The 14,569-nt window shown below is 41.4% G+C and overlaps 1 protein-coding gene across 4 annotated transcripts in view; it reads left to right on the top strand.

Annotated features, from left to right (window-relative positions):
• Positions 1 to 11,644, top strand: part of fynb (FYN proto-oncogene, Src family tyrosine kinase b) — a 68,496-nt gene extending 56,852 nt beyond the window's left edge. For 3 of the 4 annotated variants that reach the window (XM_053444739.1, XM_053444741.1, XM_053444740.1), the window contains 6 exons: positions 818 to 973; positions 2,315 to 2,494; positions 4,506 to 4,582; positions 5,209 to 5,362; positions 7,570 to 7,701; positions 10,006 to 11,644. In XM_053444739.1, the coding sequence (XP_053300714.1) occupies positions 818 to 973; positions 2,315 to 2,494; positions 4,506 to 4,582; positions 5,209 to 5,362; positions 7,570 to 7,701; positions 10,006 to 10,214 (908 nt within the window). In that variant the 3' untranslated portion in view covers positions 10,215 to 11,644. Of the gene's footprint in view, positions 1 to 295; positions 461 to 817; positions 974 to 2,314; positions 2,495 to 4,505; positions 4,583 to 5,208; positions 5,363 to 7,569; positions 7,702 to 10,005 lie in introns of all 4 variants that reach the window. The other variant, XM_053444742.1, reaches the window with a different exon arrangement.
• Positions 11,645 to 14,569: the final 2,925 nt, after the last annotated feature.

The following is a 14,569-nucleotide window of genomic DNA, read 5'->3' as shown; positions in this document are numbered from 1 at the left end:
GATTTTTCTGGGTCTGTGAAAGAACCTCTGGCTTCTGCAGATAAATGAGTAGTAGCATTAAACCTGTGCTGCCAGGCAACTCACTGATTGGTTTGATGGGAAAACACATAAGATTACTGCTGGATCATCTGCCTGAAAGCAGCCTGTGTGCAATCCAGGAAGCAGGATGGCAGGAAGGGATTTTTATGAATACTCCACCACTGGTCATCTTTGTTTCTAGATGTTGCTTTGATGCTTACTCTGTTTACATCTTTCTATATGCGCTTGTTTGTGCTTCACTGGGCGGTGTGTGCAGACCGAGCTGCTGGGCTCTGCTGTCGCTTGGTGGTTCCCTGCCACAAAGGGATGCCCCGCCTCGCCGACCTGTCCGTCAAAACCAAAGACGTGTGGGAGATCCCACGGGAGTCACTGCAGCTAATCAAGCGTCTTGGGAATGGGCAGTTTGGGGAGGTCTGGATTGGTACGGAACCGGTCGCCTTCTGGAGATGGGGTCACAAGGAAAGGGCCACCCTGTACAAGCAGAGACACCAGACGGGCTCCAGAGCACAGGAAAATACTTAACTCTAACCTTAGCCCTGGGAGGGGAGGGGATCAAATGAGAAAACAGGCTAAGACATTTTGATAATTCTTAGTTTGGGGATGTTGCCGGGGAAAAACCTCAGGTTTCTGACCCCTTCCTCTCAGAATCATCTGGTAAAGACATGCACTGTGTCTGGAGTCTCTGCTCTCACAGTTTAAAGATGGCTTCCTTCCATGTCCCCTACTGCATGTTCCCCATTAGTTAACCCTCTGTGCCTTGCCTTCCCTCCCCCTGTAGAGAGTGCGGATGGTTTGTGCTATAATTTAACGGGCGTGTGTGTGAACTACATCCCTGACACTGTGGGCTTGAATCACGATTCCTGGGAGATCGCCAGACACACACTTGAATTGGAAGTAAAGCTGGGAACAGGATGTTTTGCTGAAGTGTTTTATGGTAAGAAAATCCTTAATAGGAAAAAGTACTCTTCTTTTTTCTCTCATGGTGAGCCTCCCTGGAAATAGATGTATTCATCCTTTTTATGTTTTCTTAAGGGCACCAAGAAACAATTAGCAATTTTGTTAACTAATTTGGGATGAAAGCAAATGCTGTGTTTCAGCTCTGCAACATTCCCACAGGATTTTAAACGTAAACAGCTCTAGTTCATGGTTTTCTACCTTTCAGATTTTTCAAGTAATTCACTGAATATGCTCTGCAGTATGGCACTCTAACATTTTTAATATTAGATAAATGTATAATTGTGCATACATTTGATCAAAGAAATCCACTTTGAGAATTGTCAAATGATGCTTCATATTGATCAGTCAAGTTGTAACAAAGTAAGAAATACCATTACAATTCATCAGTTGATTTACTTTGTATATATTCAATATTTATTACATAACTTACATAACGTGTTTTTAATATTTGACATGTTAGACTTCCATACTGCAGAACACCAGAGTGTGCACTGTTATCCTGTCCCAGCTGGACAGATACCGGGGCACAGTCAGTCCTCTCTGAGATGACACTCAGCCTCTGGGATCCTAACCCAGCAGGTGATCATCAGCCCAAATATCTGCACAGCTGCTTCACTAAAGAAGCCCACTCTGATTTATGAGCTTACTCATACATTAACCTCTTAACCCCCTAACCCACGAAACACATGGAGACAACATGTTCATTGATGGTCTCTGTCTACCATGTTGGTCACTACTAACATCCCTGCATCCCTTAGTGTCACAGAATGAGATAAAGGGAGTACTACTCCATTGAAGAGAATACAGTGTTCCATATCTCATTATGCATACTCTGACACAGGAGCTAGAGGCAGTGTACAGTGCCACATTTGGTGGCACAGCCATCCTGTGTTACTGTAGCTGCCATACAAGCAATGAGGAGCTTACTGGCTTGCTTTAGTTAATCATCCTACAAAGGATGATCTGCTCCTGTGTTGGTGTATTGTGTCTCTCAAATCCCTGCTGGAACTCTCCCTGCTTTTAAAAGCCATTTCAAATCAAGGTCCACTCTAAATCTGGAATCCATTTAATTATCCATCAGCACAACCTCTTTGCATTCAAATCAAAGATGGACTGATTCTCATACTGTCTCCTGATCTCATTCAGTGTCGCATGTTTAACTCATAGTTATTTCAAAGACCTGTTCCCTTTGTTTTGGACTAGAGTTGCCTCTCAGCTGCCAGTCATCTCCTCAGGCTACACAGCAGAGGTCTTGATTTGAATATAATCAATGTTTGGTGTGTACTTATGTGTGTGTGTGTGTCTTTGCGTGTGCCAGGAACGTGGAATGGCACAACTAAGGTGGCGGTGAAGACTCTAAAGCCTGGCACCATGTCTCCAGAGTCCTTCCTGGAGGAGGCTCAGATCATGAAGAAACTCCGCCATGACAAGCTCGTGCAGCTCTACGCCGTGGTGTCTGAGGAGCCCATTTACATTGTCACAGAATACATGGGCAAAGGTAAATGAACATACATACAAATATCTGCATAGATGTAAATTCACCCCCCATTAACATGGCATTAACCTCTGTTTAACCAAAAATATATATATTTTTGAGAGTCTCGTGAAAACAAAACCCAAGTTATAGATCATCCTCAGACGTAAAGGACAAGAACTTAATTGAACAAATCTCAAATCCAGTTAGGCTTAGAATCAAATCAAATCATATATTTGTCAACGGCATGCTGTTGTACAATTCAAGGCAGTACACAGACTTAATCCCAGGTTAGATTGTCAGTTTGTCAGTCAGTTTTCAATATACTCTCTCTTTATGGGCGGCTGTGGCTGAGGGGTAGAGTGGTCGTCCTCCAAACTGAAGTTCAGCAGTTCGATCCCCAGTCTGACCCATCTGCATGCCGAAGTGTCCTTGTGCAAGATGCTGAACCCTGAATGGCCCACCTTTGAGTGGTCATCAAGACTAGAAAAGCGCTATATAAATACCGTTTACTAAAACCATTTATGTAGTGTTGCACCACAGGATGTGCCTCTAAGCATTTAAGTGCATCATGGTGACCTTCTGCACTTTAACCAGGGGACTGGTGAGCTGGAAAGAGCCTATCTCAGGCTATAGAAAATACATTCAGCAGCATTTATTGACATTTGTTGAAAAAATGTAAACTGAAATTGTAATATCATAATATGTATCATTCTCATCTGGAGCAAAACGTGTAAAATGACTCACTTAAATTCAGTGGCTCATCTTGTTGATCGGTACACTGGATAGAGAGTTACAACTGTATGCAGTGTACTGTCTGCTTCTAGTTGTAATCTTAACCCAAGATCAGCTGCCACATCAATCCCGATCCACCATCGCGATCTATGAGTAACGATATCTGACACAGAGACGAGAAGGCTCCTCTAAAGGGAGAATATATTCAGTTAAGTATTCTCCATCTGTCAATTGGAGATATTTTACATAACGCTAATATTTTGGCCCAAAAGTGAAGGTCTGAGTGTTTAAAAATGGAAAGGGTTCATCCTCTTGTACAACTTTTCCACCAAGACAGTTCCTAATCTGAAACCGGTTCTTTGTGTTTCAACGGCCAAAGAACTGTCTCCCAGAAAAAGTTGCTCCAGGGTAAAACCAACTCGCTGAGGCTGATTTCAATACACGAGAAAGATCACCAGGGGTCCGTTCAATAAATAGAAATAATCCTCTGGGGACCATCAATGCACAGTCCTGGTAGCTGCAGGAGACCACATCAATTCCCAACCATTTGCATTGTTGACAAGAGGAAACATTTTTATAAAAACATCGTGACATGTGAGAAAGCCCTATGAGACAAATTGTGATTTGTGAATATGGGCTATACAAATAAAATTTGATTGAATTTGATTGATGTGAACATCTAAATCTAAAGCAATTTGTTTGTGAGCTTAGCCTATGGCACTGTGCACATGCATGTGTGCAGGCTCTTTAAAATGTATTTCATCTATGTGTTTTTGTTCTATTCCTGTTATGATAAGTGTAACTGATCTGATATGGAAAGCTCTTGTTTCAAAGAGGCTGAGGATGATTAAAGTCTTCAAAACAATACTGCAAAAGCCTGGACGTTAGAAACCCCACAACAAAGAGTCACATGAAACAGCAAAGAGAACAATAACGAAAACTTTGATGTGCATTGATGTCTGTTGTATGAAGCGGCTGCCACATCGAGGTCACTCTGTTAACTTGGAAAATGTGTTTTCCAAAAGGAACAAGCAGAAGGAAAATGTCCTAAGAGTCAAAGTATTCAGTCATCCTGTATTTATCCTCTGTCATCGCTGTTTAGGATAAAAAGTGGAGGTGAACAGGCAAATTACAAACCTCTTGTCTCTGAAATGTTCAGCTTTACAAACAGTTCCTGAAGAAGGGTGGGGGCACCACTGATTTGTTGATGGATGTAGGACACAGCAGGAAGATGTGTCCTCAGTGTGTATATGAATAAATGAGCTATCATGAAACTGATATGTGTTTATGTCCTCTGAAGGAAGCCTGCTGGAGTTCATGAAGGACGGAGAAGGACGGGGGTTGAAGCTGCCAAACCTGGTGGACATGGCGGCACAGGTAAACCCTCAACATAGACCTTCCAAGTTTTATCTGCAAATTCTTGTGTGTTTGTGTCACATTAAGTAAGCAGAATAGAGGACTTATTTCTCATCATTGGTTTCTGGAAAACCACTGAAGACTTTAGATACTACTTCCTTGCAAATCGTAACTGCAGAGCCTTCATTTGAAACAGACTTGTTAGTTAATTGACTGTGTTTCCACTTCCCTATTTTTATATTTCCTATGTATTTTAGTACAAATCTCCTCATTTTTAACTTACTTCATTATAGTTTCTTCATAACTACAAGCAGCAGTTCATCCTATTTTGACCCAGATTTCTAGCAGGTAATAAGTCATCTGTAAAAGGACACCTTAAGAGTGTAAGCCTCCTGAGCCGACCAGGTCTTTTGTCTTCTGCAGGTGAAACAGCATTAAAGTTTAATGAAAACCATCAGAATATGAGCTTTAATGCTGTGCTCTATTCACAGTGGGATCCTAAACAAACTGCCTTTCTGAAGAATCACTCCAAAATCCTTTTTATTAACCTGCCTGGAAGTTATGTTTTCACGTCCTGCCAAATCATGTGAAGCAATGTCAGGGGAGCTGTGTTCGAGCATTGATGCAGTGTGCTCACTGTGCTGCAGGTGGCAGGAGGCATGGCCTACATTGAGAGGATGAACTACATCCATCGAGACCTGCGCTCTGCCAACATCCTGGTGGGAGACAATCTGGTGTGCAAGATCGCAGACTTTGGCCTGGCGAGGCTCATTGAAGACAATGAATATACTGCTCGGCAAGGTGGGGCTCAGCCACTCCCCACTCACACACATACACACATTATGTTCTGATGTTCACACTTACATTCATTCACACGATGACTGCATTAGGTTGTAGAGAATATTGTCTCAATGTGCCTCAATCAGAATGACGAGCAAATAGCAATGAAGTCACAGTCAGTCAGTCCCTCTGCTCCGGAGTTCCTAAGGAAATTTCAGTTTTTTCTAGTATTGACCACTGACAGTGAGACTGGATTAGGTTTTTAGTGTCTTGGGAACGGTTTATTTTTATCCAGACCGGTCCCATTATTGTAAATTTTGATATCTCTGGAAGTACTTCATGGAATCTCTTCAAATTAGGTACAAACATTAACTTAAACTCACAGATAACCAGATTTAATTCTGGTAGCCATAGGTGAAAGGTGAAGGTCACAGTGGCCTGACAAATGTGTTGATATCTTAATCAGCTTGAGAAGATGTTTTCAGATTTGGCACAAACATTCACTTGGACTCAAAGATTGAACTGATTCGATTTTGGTGGTCAAAGGACTGGGTCTCGGTGGCCTCACAAAATATGTTTTTGGCCTTGTGAATGTGTATCTTCACGAGGCCTTACTCTTACTGAGGGTTAAGGACAGAGGATGTCACACCCTGTTAAAGCCCTATGAGACGAATTGTAATTTGTGAATATGGGCTATACAAATAAAACTTGATTGATTGATATCTAAAGATACTTTCTTGAACTTCAAAAGATCAGGTGTTCACTTGGACTCATAGATATACTGATTATTATTCAGTGGACAAAGGTTGTGGTCACATTGAATCTGTTAAACTAATTTATTACCAGGCATACAACCATAGTGTGGTATTTTTCCATTATAAAAATAATTTACTCTTTCCCAGTGGTGTGAGTTATATGCACATGGTGCACATATTCACGTTATATTAAATAAGAAATTTGAAAAAAAGATTAACTTGTGCACTCTGCACTTGACTCCAAAACTCAGAGAACTGAACAGAAAATGTCAGAGTGCAGCTTTGGCCAGTTGGTGTGTCACTAGAAGATAAGGCCCAAAGTGCGGGACTCGCAGGAGGCTTGAAGTAGAAGAGGCAGAGATGGAGTCAGGTCCATACGACCCACTTTATTGCAGTCAAGCAGAAACGGTACAGCTCAATAACATCTCTCCTACCCTGCTTGATAAAGGACACATAAACACATGCTTAAAAGTGATCTACTTTCTTAACCTGAACAAACCTCAACTAGCTGTGTAATGGACCAGGAATGATCCAAATGGATCAACCCTTATTGTTCAGAGCGTATGTGAGCAGCGAATTAAAAGCAAAGTTTACATATTCAAATTTTGTGTTAATGTCGCTTTCACTTTTTGAAGCAATTACATAAATGTCAATGCAGAGATGCAGTTAAATCAAGCAGCTGTGTTCACATGAAGCCATGGCTACTTGAGGGGCAAACTGCATTATTGATAGCACGTATGAGAGTATTTAGGCTTTCCAGTTAAATATAGGGATGACAGAAGAAAGGTGGTGAACAAAACAGTTGAAGTGTGTGAGCGTTGTGCCACATGAAAGCCGCATGACACATGTCACAAACATAAACGGTTGCAACACTTTCTGCATACATTTCAAAATGAGTACTCAAGCATGTCTGTTTACCAAATCCATTCTTTTCTAAAAAAAAAAAAATGGGGTTTTATCGTGAAATATTTGCAGGAGTGAAAGATGCACGGCTTCATACTGTCTAGTACTGGTATTTATTTGAGTACACAGGACTTCATACACTTTCATACAAGGAAATAGTAATATTAATAATCAAATTCAAGGCAAAGCCTATATGTAAAAACATTGTGCTGCAGAAGCAGCTCCTCGCATAACATGTTGTTGAACTGAGAAGATAAATATTGTGCATTGAACAGATGCTGTTAATATGAATTGATATCAATGTGAATATTGTTCATTGAATAGATACATTTGCATACCTGCCTTTCTTTGGTGACCACTGCTCTAGACTCACAGGAGATAGATTATAGGCTGAGCAGCACAACCTAAATAAAGGTAATAGTTGTAAGTGAAGAACAAACAAATACAGCAGCACAGAAACCTGCACGGTCAGCTGGACCAGAGTACCACATGTTTTGTCACGAGCAAGAGAAGATGACATGTGACACACATTTACTGACACACTCTGTTCATCTCTCTGCTCTCCTGCAGGTGCAAAGTTCCCCATCAAGTGGACCGCTCCGGAGGCTGCGCTGTACGGGAAGTTCACCATCAAGTCAGATGTATGGTCGTTTGGCATCTTGCTCACGGAGCTGGTCACCAAGGGCCGGGTGCCTTACCCAGGTGAGGGGACTGAAGTTAGAGGCTCAGTGTGGCTCAGCTTTCACCATAAACCACTGGAAACATGTCAGTGAAGTGGTCTAACGAGGAGAAAGGTCTCATATCAAACCCAGAGTTGACATCAGGGGGCCATTCCTGCTGTGTGAGAGAGTGCTTTCCCTGCCACAGTATGAGATAACCCATTAGCTTTGCCACTCAGCAGTGGAACAAGTTCAGTTTCAGACAGAACCAAAAAGAAAAAGTGAGTGAGAGGCTGAGAGTGTGTCTAGAGGGAGACAACACGTTGTTTTTCCAGGTGGAGCTGGTTGTGCTGCAGGGAGGAGCACAGCTGAGGGAGTAGCATCATGCTAGCACATGTGTTTGCAGATATCTGTTACTCAAATATCGCCATTGTGCTTCTTTTATTTTATGTGGGCATACTGGTATTCAGGCCAATAAGAGAACACATGCTCTGTATTTACGGTCACTTTGTGATGTATTGTAACATTGTCACCTCATGATTAGTTATTAGCAAAAATAATATTAGTCGCAAATTATATTATTCATAGCTATGACCGTGAACACATAATCAAATTATGATATAGTTTATTTTATATTTGCACCTCAGTAAGTTAATACATTTTTAATGCTGCACTTCTTTGGTTTGCATCATCCCATTTATGTTTTTGCTCCCTCATGTGCTTAAGGTTGGTTTATGATTTATTTAAATTATGCAAAGTACCCAGAGGATCATTGACTGCATGTAAAGATGGACAACTCTTCTCCATTTTTCTCGCACTGTCAAAAGATAAATCCAAAATATACTGGCTATGAGCACTGCCATTTTGCATTGGTGACGTAATTTGCCAGAGTCCATGGTCGTCCATCCTGATTTAACGACCTACTGCAGTGCAACTTTAGCAAGATGGCTCACTTCTTTATGTTTAGATTATGAGAGAAAGCCAGAGAAGTCTTAGGTTTGACACCTCATTGTGGAGGTGAGGGGGCTGGAACAGCACCTTCACCTGCACAACAGAGGATCAGTCCACCCAGGGGAGAGCTGTTAGCTGATGATCCTCAGGTATAAAAGCCATTGGCTGAGCTGCCTCAAGGAGACACTCAGAACTGAGACACAAGAGTCACGGACAGAGACACACGATGGGACACGGAGACTGAGCAGAGCCAATAAACCTGAACAGGATATGTTTGTTTGGAATTTATGTTTGCTCTGTAATAAAGCAAGTGAAAATGTTGAGGAGTGAATGGTTTGTCTCTGGCTGCTGTGGTGAGAGCCCTACGGCATGGTCAACTGCCACACTAACATACTGCAGATGTTTAGTGTTGAATGTGGGAGCAAGACAGTATACACACAGTTTACACTGTCAGCTCAGAGGTAGCTGTTCTCAGATCAGCTTTTACATCCCAAGATCACTAGGAACATGGTTTGTATTTATATAGAGCTTTTCTAGTCTTGATGACCACTCAAAATGCTTTACTGAACAGTTTGCCTTTCACCCATTCACACACATATTCATACAGTGCATCTTTTATCTTGCCAAAAGAAACTTGGGCAGATGGGGAAAACTGGGCCTGCCGACCTTCTGGTTGGAGGACGACCGCTCATATACATATACACATAAACATATATAGTTAGAGAAATCTGCAAAGGAAATCACAAAAGGAGTGTGCATTTAATACTATATGGATAAACACTACAAATGGATACAAGTAGTAAGTAAATGGTAAATGGTTTTGTATTTATATAGTGCTTTTCTAGTCTTGATGACCACTCAAAGCGCTTTACAGTACAGTTTTACATTCACCCATTCACACACATTCATACAGTTCATCTATTCGCAGCACTTTGGGGGGCCAATTGGGGTTCAATATCTTGCCAAAGGACACTTCGGCATTCAGATGGGTCAGACTGGGGATCGAACTGGCGACCTTCAGGCTGGAGGACGACCACTCTACCCCTCAGCCACAGTCAAAGTGTATTTGAATTCCACAGAGTAGAATATACATTTTTTTTATTTATTGAGTAAGTGAAAATTGACATTCAAATTACACAAACATGTACCTGAAGTTACTTTAGTACATGTAATTGAATAACTTTAACTCATTAATTCCATTAATAGTGGACAATTTTTTTTAAATGAGCTACTTGTCTTGTTAAAAGGCTTTTAAAGATTCAAGATGTTGGACTGGTGCCACTGGGATGTTAAAGCTCACTGTCAAAGAGCTTGGTCTCTACGGAGCTGTCACACGGATCAGTGCAGGAGCCCCTGGCTATGCTTACTTACACTCTTTTTCTCTTCTTTTTTCAAGGGATGAACAACCGTGAGGTGCTGGAGCAGGTGGAGCGGGGCTACAGAATGCCGTGCCCTCAGGACTGCCCCATCTCGATGCACGAGCTGATGCTGCAGTGCTGGAAGAAGGACGCAGAGGAGCGGCCCACCTTTGAGTACCTGCAGGCCTTCTTGGAGGACTACTTTACAGCCACTGAGCCTCAGTACCAACCGGGGGACAACCTCTAGGCCCCCTTCAAACCCTGTCTATCTGGTGGCGGGTGGGGGGGCGTCTCAGGGCTGGGACCACATTGACCGAATCCGTACTGTTAAAAAAACTCTGGAACCCTCCTGGCTACGCCTGCATTTTAGGGATTTGTACAGCTTCCTCAGCTCAACCCAGTATTTTTCGCTTTACACCAAGCCCCAGAAACACAGCCCTCAGTCTCTGACACCCCCCCTGTTGTCTGAACTCTGCAACTGCGATAATAAGGGAAGCTGAGGGATGAAGGATGGACAGAAACAAGTGGGGTTGTGATAATGCAATGAAATACATGTATTCACTGTAAATAAAAGGCTTGTTTTAGTTTATTTGTTTGCTTCCGTATAAGAATTTTATTTTCTCCTGCACAAAATAATAATTATAAAATAATAAAGGCAAAGGATGATGAGCACCTGAGCGGGCACAGTTAATCTGTACGTGTATTATACTATAGTTCATGTATTATTTTCTAGAGATTGAATTGGTAGCCTCAATTTTCAATTTGTTGCCATAATGTAAAATCACTCACCCTCAGTTTATTGCTTCTTTCTTGACTTTTCAGTTCATAATGTTGCTGAGGCTTCTTCGGACGAGCATAATGCAGTCCTCCATCTGCCTTTTTTCTCTTTTCTTGCTCCCTTACAAAGCTTCCTCAGAGCTGTAGTTGTTTTTTTGTAAATTAAAGCCAGGCGTGCAAGGATTTTGAACATATCCCTCCTCGCTTATAATTTTGAGATAATGTGGGTGGAATATTTCTGTCTTTGTACCATACGTGTTTTTTTGTTGAACTGGAAGAAAGAAAGGTTGACTTAAGTTTTCCATTACTTGAGCTTTCACTCTGGGGCATCTCATCATTAATGTTCTATTTTTGGGGGGTGTATGTGGACTGTCGGGTTCTTCCTTGTCTTCTGCACATCGTCCACTTGAGCCTGCAGGGTCCTGACCTGCAGCCAAACCTGGACCAACTCACCTTCTCAGTTATTTCTGCTTTAATCTTTTACTGACAAGGTTTTATTCGATCAGTATTTGAGTCTGTTATAGTTTTTTTTACAGATTAAGTTCTTGTTTAACCTTATAAGTGATCCTTCAAGAGTCAGTTATTCTGTTGGTTCAGAGGAGTTTTGGGGTCAATTCATGCACAAAACTGAATAGAAGAAGGATTTTAAGGTTTAAGTTCATAAATAAAACCACTGATTTGAAAAAGAATTGAACCCTTCCGGATCAGGTCTTAGAGCAGATTGTTTCATGACAAAGATAAAGCCCTTTTTTTCAGTTGTATGGCTAAATGGTTTTGAAGTGTCGCTAACTTCCCTCTTTTATATCATTTATTTCAATTTTTTTATATATAACTTGTTTTGTTAATTCAGTGATTTGGCGTTTGAAATTCAGAAAAGAACAATAAACATTTTACACTCTTTCCAAGACACTTCTTTTCTACATGCCAGTGTTTGTGTACTTGCCTTCTGCGTGTGTGTCACTCACTGGACCTGCTCCTCTGGGGAAGGGTCTCACTGCGAATCAAACGACGGGAGTGGAGACCGGCCCTGTGACCCTAAACAGTTGAAGCTGACTAGTGATATGTGTTACTTATAGAGGGCGTGGTTAGTTGTATTGTGGTCTGCAGGTGTTCTTCAGTATCTATCTGTGTAAATATTGGACTTCAGTATTGATAAGGATTACTCATGACATACAAACTCATTAATGGAGACCACAGAGTGATGACTTCAGACAGGGTGAGGCTGCTGCGTCAGAGCCAAACTAACACATTGTTTCATTGATTTATTTGATCCGCAATCGGATTCAAGAAAATATTAATGCATAATATCAATTATAATCATCGTTAGTTGAAGAGGCAGATAATCAGTCGACTCTTGTGTGTGATTTGCTCTCTGCTTTGTGTTGATAGAAAATGTAAAAATACTTCTCTTGGCCTTGTGAGATTGTAACTTTAAAATATTTGGGTAAAGACTAAGTGTAATCAATCTATTTCTCTGTTATTTGAGATAAACACATTAATTAAAATTAACCCAGTATTAAATATAATCAGGTTCTGCCATAACAAAAATGTGTATCTTACAAGAACTAAGTAAGAAAAAATACCAAAAATGATATAAAGAAGGTTAAAATATGCAGAGGACATTAAATAACGTAAAATAATTCAAAGACAAAATAAGATCAAATGGTGGAGCCGAACATATTTCTGATTGTCGCTGAGCGGCCCACCCAAAGTCATTCTTTTATCAACTCATGAGCTGAGAAGATTTGCAATGCATGCTTAATTTCCCAGAGTTCACACTCATCTCAAAAAGATGTGAAACAAGGAGGAGCTAGGTGGGCCAGTTGTTCCTATCACAAGAATGAAAAAATAAGGGGTTGCTGTTGTCCCTGCTCTCATCCTACCTCAATGACTATACCTCCCGGGTAACTTGGAGAGGAACTGTGTCAGAACTTTGTCCTCTCACTACTGGGGTCCCTCAGGGTTCCATCCTGGGTCCTCTCCTCTTCTCTCTGTACACCAACTCTCACATCTCTGTCATTAACTCACATTGCTTTTCCTCCCACAGCTACGCAGATGACACCCAACTAATCCTCTCTTTTCCCCAATCTGAAACACAGGTAGTAGCATGAATCTCTGCCTGTCTGACTGACATCTCTCAGTGGATGTCTGCACACCACCTGAAAATTAACCTTTACAAGACCAAACTACTTTTCCTTCCAGGGAAGACTCTCCCACCCACGACCTGACTGTTACCTTTGACAACTCCATGTTAGCCCCCACCCAGACCACTAGAAACCTGGGTGTGACACTCGACAGTCAACTCTTTCTTACTGCCAACATTACTATAACAACCTGCTCCTGTAGATACATGCTGCAAAACATCAGGAGAATATGCCCCCTTCTCACTCAGAAGGCGGCGCAGTTTCTGGTCATCTCACACCTAGACTATTTCAGCTCCCTCCTGGCAGGTCTACCTGCTGGTGCCATCCTACCTCTGCAGCTCATCCACAATGCAGCTGCTCGACTGGTCTTTAACCAACCTTAGTTCAATCACACTACTCCGCTCCTCTGCTCCCTTTACTGGTTACCAGTGGCTGCCTGCATCTGTTCCGGTCGCTAGTACTTGCGTAACGGATGGGGCCCAGTCCACTGTACATCCAGGACATATTCAAACCTGACACCCAAGCCCGTCCCCTCTGCCCTGCATCGGCCAATTGGCTTGCTGCTCCCTCACTGGGAGCTAAACGCTCAACAAAATCCCGACTTTGCTGTCCTGGCTCCTAAATGTTGGAACGAGCTCCACATTGACACCAGGACAGCAGAGAGTCTACACATCCTCCATTAAAGACACATCTCTTCCGACTATACCTTGGTTAAGAAGATGATGTCTAATAATCCACCACCAATTCTGGTGTTTATATATTTTTCTTTTTATTCTGTTTAGTCGTACTTATATGGCACTTAAATGTTGCACTTTTTAATGTACTTACATGATTCTTGTTGTTCTGAGCTCTTGTTGTTCGACCCTCATGGTTGAATGCACTTATTGTAAGTCGCTTTGGATAAAAGCATCAGCTAAATGAAATGTAATGTAACAGTTGGCTTTCAAAGAACATTATTTCAAATCGAAAGATAGTTTTGCAAAAGACTTTCCCACAAAAATCACCACTTGAAGTTGATTCATCAAAAATATCTAAAAGTCTGTTTAAATACAAAGGAAAAAAATATTTTAATTCACAATTTTATTTCATTTTTATGAGCTATTGATCTCACTGAGTATCTCGTTCACGAAGAGTGGATGCCTCACCTAATTCATGGACCATATGAATCCCTCCTCCTGAAGCTCTATAAGGGCAGCAGCTGAAGCTGTCTCACACATCCTCCTCTTATCATTGATAGTCTTGTCTTGGTGGAAACGTTTCCAGCTGCTCTGAGGACAAAGCCACTTCTGCATGAAACTTACAGTCCTGGGAAGACACCAAGGAGGAAACACACACACACCAGGTTTGTCTGTTTCATTTATCACTGATCACAGATATTTTCACCCAGATGAAGACAAATAACACCTGTATCATTTTTAATAATGCACAGAAAGGTCATAAGGATAAATAAAAAATTGTGAATGTCCTTAGTTTCTTAAAGGTAATTTTGTCAACTTTTAATCAGTGTTGAAAAACAACCATTAGACACATAGCTATTATGATCTGTTAATGATCAGGATAAAGGTTGATGCTGTTATCATTATATTTTTACAGGCAGTTTTGTTTGAAAAAAATAACTGCACTGCTTCCTTCTCAGTGACTCTCAGGTGAGACCCAATCAAAGCTGCCTGATTCATTTTCA

Source organism: Pleuronectes platessa, chromosome 17, assembly GCF_947347685.1.
Source record: "Pleuronectes platessa chromosome 17, fPlePla1.1, whole genome shotgun sequence".
In the NCBI taxonomy this organism is placed as follows: Eukaryota; Metazoa; Chordata; class Actinopteri; order Pleuronectiformes; family Pleuronectidae; genus Pleuronectes; species Pleuronectes platessa.
The sequence above is the reverse complement of the archived record's forward strand: the minus strand, read 5'-3'. Positions and strand labels throughout refer to the sequence as shown.